Source organism: Lonchura striata, chromosome 3 (assembly GCF_050655825.1).
Source record: "Lonchura striata isolate lonStrDom1 chromosome 3, ASM5065582v1, whole genome shotgun sequence".
NCBI classification, from domain to species: Eukaryota; Metazoa; Chordata; class Aves; order Passeriformes; family Estrildidae; genus Lonchura; species Lonchura striata.
Window position 1 is genome coordinate 106,166,036 of NC_140705.1, and position 5,381 is coordinate 106,171,416.

At 52.4% G+C, this 5,381-nt stretch overlaps 1 protein-coding gene across 1 annotated transcript; it reads left to right on the top strand.

The window, feature by feature from the left end:
- Positions 1 to 1,099: 1,099 nt before the first annotated feature.
- On the top strand, positions 1,100 to 4,311 carry LOC110479484 (acrosin). The gene is made up of 5 exons (XM_085576080.1): positions 1,100 to 1,304; positions 1,581 to 1,823; positions 2,138 to 2,403; positions 2,669 to 2,814; positions 3,273 to 4,311. Exons 1-5 carry the CDS (start codon positions 1,234 to 1,236, stop codon positions 4,224 to 4,226), a joined length of 1,680 nt encoding a protein of 559 aa, XP_085432206.1. The 5' UTR covers positions 1,100 to 1,233; the 3' UTR covers positions 4,227 to 4,311.
- The last annotated feature ends 1,070 nt before the right edge of the window (positions 4,312 to 5,381 follow it).

The following is a 5,381-nucleotide window of genomic DNA, read 5'->3' on the forward strand; positions in this document are numbered from 1 at the left end:
GCTGTTTCTAGCTGCCTGCCAGAGTTTTAAATGCTTCTGACTTGGACCTGGAATATCTAAAAATGTCTGAGAGACATTTTGAGTTCCGACAAGAGGGTAGCTTTAGACGAGATCATATGAAGGAAATCTTGACTGTGAGGCTGCTGAGATACTGGCATTCCAGAGCAGCTGTGGATGCCTGATTTTTGTGTAAGTAGGGTCAGCACAGAAGACACAGATACCAACTTCAGGAATAAATTTAATTTACTATCATTCAAAACTGCAAAGAATTGCAAATGGATAAGTAAACAGGACATCAAATCATTAGTAAATATTTACAAAAGGATAAGATAGGCAATGCATCTAATCATTACTATACAAGACTGACTACACTGATGAAGAAAGACACATCACAAGTTCCCTTAATCCTTGACCATTATCCAGGCCTGCCCATCAACTGGGGGGAAGCCACTGTCACAGTGAAGGACTGGTGAACCACTGATAGTAACTGGGAAATCCTGCAGGTACCTTCCTCTACAGGCACTGAGGTTACTGACTGTGCTGTGAGAGGTCCCCATTTTTATACTGTGGAATAAGCAAGATAGCAAAACTTCTAGTGCAGTAACATCTGGTTTCAGTGTCCTACTGGGATGCTCCTGAGGCCTGGGAGGGCTCCAGGAGAAACCAACAGATTTGTCTGTGATCCCACATGCCCAAACCAAGGCCAGATGTGGCTTGTCCAGTTCCTAATTATGGAAAGGTAAATCCATGTTTCTCCACTGGGTGGATATACATAACATTTGTTTTGAAGGTTCATCTAATAGTCAATTTCGGCTAAAGGCTTGTTGTTCTGACCTTAGTCAGGACCTGTTGATCAGGACTTATTACCTCAATGCCCCATCCCTCAAAGTATTCAAGGACACTTCTGAGCCAAGACATGTACACTGTGGACAGCTGTGCCTACTGCAGGCCAACCCTCGGTGCCCAAGGCAGTGGGGTTGGAGCGAGATCATCACCGAGGTCCCTTCCACCCCAAACCATTTCATGGGTCACCAAGTAGATGTTGCCCCTCCCCCAGTGGGTTCCATGACACAGATCCCCAGAGAGCCCAGAACATGGAACCCACCTCTCTGTGACATCAGCCCCGGGGCCGAGGGCTCCACGGGCAGCGCGGCTGCTGCGGGCACTGCGGCTGTGGCTGTGCTGCTGCACGGAGCTCTCAGTGCTTGCAGCTGACACGTGCCTCTGGCAGCCATGAGTTGGCTCGGCCTCCTCGTCCTGCTCACCGTGGCCGGGCTGGCACAGGGGACATGGGACAACTGCGGGTGAGTGGCCCCAGGCCCTGGGAGGAGCCAGGACAACACCTGGGACCTTCCCTGGAGGGGACCCGCCTGTCCCCCATGGCCGGGGACAGCTTCCCACCCACCATGGGGAGCCTCAGCTCCTTGCCAGCAGCCAGGTGCTGCAGGGACAGACGCACACCCCATGGGCTTCCCTGGCCTGCAGGGCGTGCAAGCCCTTGTGGGGAGGGCAGAGGGCTGAGCTTCAGCCTGAGACACAGCAGGCCATGAAGCAGCATGGAAATTACTTTCTGCTTGCAGAGGGACCTGTGGGCTCCGAGCTGTGGTGTCTGACTACGGCCTCATGGAGTACTACTACGGCGACGTGGCTTACGACTCCGGCATGACACGCATTGTGGGTGGCACAGGTGCCCTGCCAGGGGCCTGGCCCTGGATCGTCAGCATCCAGCACCCCTGGGTACCAGCCCCAGGGCATTGGTGTGGAGGCTCCCTCATCAGCACACAGTGGGTCCTCACAGCAGCTCACTGCTTCGACAAGTTTAAGTAAGGAGGGGCAGGGAATGGGGACATCCCCACAACTCCAGCAGGTGCCCTGTCAGCAGCACCACCTGCTGTTCCCATCCCCTTTCCTCTCAGGCAGCCAGGCTGCCACACTGCTCAGGAGAAGCCTGGGCTCATGCCAAGGCTTCCTAGTAGCCTCCAGCTTGACATTCCCCCAGCCTAAGGCGTGTGAAGGCACTCACACCTGCCAGAGCACTGCCCCATCTCTGCCTTGCAAGCAGAGGCCTCACAACTGCAGGGCTGCTGTGGCACTGTGGCTCTGCTCCCTCTCAGCCCTCTCTCCATCTCCTTTGCAGTAACGTCAGCCTGATGTCCGTGGTGATTGGGGCCACCCAGTTGACTCAGCCAGGACATGGGGCACAAGTGCGCAGTGTCAAGCAGGTGGTTATACACCCATACTACGATCCTGCTGACATGAGCTACGACATTGCCCTGATGGAATTGGACCATCCTGTCCAGTGCAGCCCCTACATCCAGCTGGCCTGTGTGCCTGACATCACACTGAAAGTGTCAGAGCTGCAGAACTGCTGGGTGGCTGGCTGGGGTGCCACTGCTGCAAGAGGTGAGTTCCAAGAGCAACTTCTGGGCCAACTCAGCACACTGGGGAGAGGATTTGGGTTTCCCCTCATAGCAGAGGCCAAAGCCAGGCTGCAGGATATACACCTCTGCAGAGACAGGCCTGGTCTGCTCCCCAAACGCAGGGACACAGTGCCCCAGTGCCTCTGCAGAGGCAAAGCCAAACACTAGGGAAGAGAATGCCCTTCCCAAGACAGTAGAGGAGAATGGGAAATGTGGTGCTCAGGGTTTATTTCTTTCTCTGCTCACAGCTCAAGATTCAGCTGATCAGCTTCAGGAGGCCAAGGTCCAGCTCATCAATGTCCAGCTCTGTAACAGCAGTGACTGGTATGCAGGAGAAATCCACACCCACAACTTGTGTGCTGGATACCCACAGGGCAAGATCGACACCTGCCAGGTAAGAAGGAGCATGCCATGAGCCACTCAGCCCTCAGCAGCTCTGGCAGCCCGGGCAGCACCGCCCCAACACAGCCCAGGGCCTGCTCTGCCCGGCCACTCAGTCGCCCTCCCAGCCCCAGCTCACCCCCACCTGCTCTGGGGGCTTCCCACACACTCCCTGCCTGCCCAGGGCTCCCCTTGTCCCAAAAGACCAGACAGCCCATTAAAGTGTTCCTGGCAGCCCAGAGGTCCCCTTGTGCCAAGCATCCATCCTCTGCACATCCAAGAGCCCTGTGCAGAGATGACAGAGAGAGCCCTACCCTACAAGAACCCAAGTCATTCACAGCCAAGCTTCTGGATGTTCCAGCCCCTGAGCAGACCATTCCTCTGCCCAGAGGGGATGTGAGAGAGAAGCAGACAGCCCCAGTGCTGGCAGGTGCCACCAACACCCCCTTAATGCTCTGTGCTCTGCTGCAGGGTGACAGCGGTGGTCCTCTCATGTGCCAGGACAACAATGCAGACTCCTGGTGGGTTGTCGGATTGACCAGCTGGGGAAAAGGCTGTGCCAGAGCAAGGCAGCCTGGAGTCTACACCTCCACTCAGCACTTCTATGACTGGATCCTGGTCCACACAGGCGCAAACACATTGGGAAGGGGTTCTCCAACATCACAAACCTGGAGTAATTTTGCGACGGCTCACCTACCAACTTATAAGCCATGGCCAGCACTACCCATTCCCACTTTTAAGCCATGGCCAACACGACCCCCCATTTATAATCCATTGCCAACACACCCTCCCACTCCTAAGCCATGGCCAACACAACCCCCCATTTATAATCCATTGCCAACACACCCTCCCACTCCTAAGCCATGGCCAACACAACCCCCCACTTATAATCCATTGCCAACATACCCTCCCACTCCTAAACCATGGCCAACACAACCCCCCACTTATAATCCATGGCCAACACCACCGCCCACTTCTAAACCATGGCCAACACAACCCCCCACTTATAATCCATTGCCAACACTACCTCCCACTCCTAAGCCATGGCCAACACAACCCCCCACTTATAATCCATTGCCAACACACCCTCCCACTCCTAAGCCATGGCCAACACAACCCCCCATTTATAATCCATTGCCAACACACCCTCCCACTCCTAAGCCATGGCCAACACAACCCCCCACTTATAATCCATTGCCAACACACCCTCCCACTCCTAAGCCATGGCCAACACAACCCCCCACTTATAATACATTGCCAACACCAATCCCCTCTCAAAAGCCTTGGCCGACAGCACCCCCCACCCCAAAGCCAACACCATTGGGTGAGGTTAGCTCCTGCCCATTTCCACTCAACAAGCTGGTAGACTTCTTTACTAAGGTGAAGAATCTCCTTCGTGATGTCCTTGGACAAAACACAGCTTGAGCAGCAAGACAGGCAGGATCCAGGGCACACTGCAGTGCACCGCAACTATTTCCTGCTGGGGCAATGCCTGCTGATCCAAAGGCAGCCTCAGGGTTAAAACCCTGCTCTGTCCTGACCACACTCCTCTCCTGTGTGCAGAAAAACACTGGAGTTGACTAAGTTGTTGAAATAAAATTACCTTTGTTCAAAGTGAATCAGCTTTTCAGTGCAATTCCAACTCCTGGGCAAGACCCATTAGTCACAAAGAGACAGAGAGGCTCCAAAGAGCTCCAAAGTGCCTGGTCAGAGAGGAGAGTGCTCTGAGCCACCATGGGCTGGAGGAACCTGGTACATCAAGCCTAGGAAGAGAATAAGAAAATATTTTTGTTAAGGCTTCAGTATTTGCTGAAAACTCCTGGGAGACATTACTGCCTTACTGTACTGAGGATAAATTCCTCCCATAGTAACCATTTGTGAGAAGTGTTGCTTTTTTACAACACTGACACTTCTTCCTTATGTCATTTCCCCCTCTCCTCAGTGGCAAAATAGGCATTGTGCTTTGCAGTAGATACCAATGCTATTGCTTGTATTTTTTCATTTATCTGGTCCAATTTTCACATCTCATGAGAGTTCAAAATGTTCTTTAGTCTCTAAAAATCCTAATAGAAGAAGAAAAGTTAGGGGAAGGAGTTGAAAATCCCACACACAGAGCGCACCTTGAGCTATGACATTCATAAGCACAAGCAAACCTAAATTTCCATACCCTGTCCTCATTCAGGGCTGAGGGAAGCTGAAGGCTCTCATATCCAAGCTGGTTACAGCCAGCCCTTTTATCTACTCTAAATCTACAGTTTCCATTTAAAACCATTCCCCCTGTCCCTATACCTACAGAACCTACTAAGTCTAAACCAAGTAAATCAATACTGTTACATCCTTAATCAGTAGCCTGCTGAAACACACTTGCACTCACTGAAAGTTACCCTTCACATTATGCCTAGCACCAAAACACAAAGCCACTGGAGGAAAAGGAAAAAAATTATTATGCCATGTATTATTCATGCCATGGCACAAATTCCACCTGTCCTCCATCTCAAGAAGTACCACAATCCAAAACACTTTCCTGCTCCCATGCATTTAAAGCCTATACCCACTCTCCACACTGCTGCATCCCCCGGT

Excerpts from the sequence above, each read along its gene's own strand:
- LOC110479484 (XM_085576080.1), top strand. The coding sequence starts at position 1,234 with ATGAGTTGGCTCGGCCTCCTCGTCCTGCTCACCGTGGCCGGGCTGGCA. Across the intron at positions 1,305-1,580 it reads GGGACATGGGACAACTGCGG|AGGGACCTGTGGGCTCCGAG; the intron begins GTGAGTGGCCCC and ends TTCTGCTTGCAG. Across the intron at positions 2,404-2,668 it reads GGGTGCCACTGCTGCAAGAG|CTCAAGATTCAGCTGATCAG; the intron begins GTGAGTTCCAAG and ends CTCTGCTCACAG.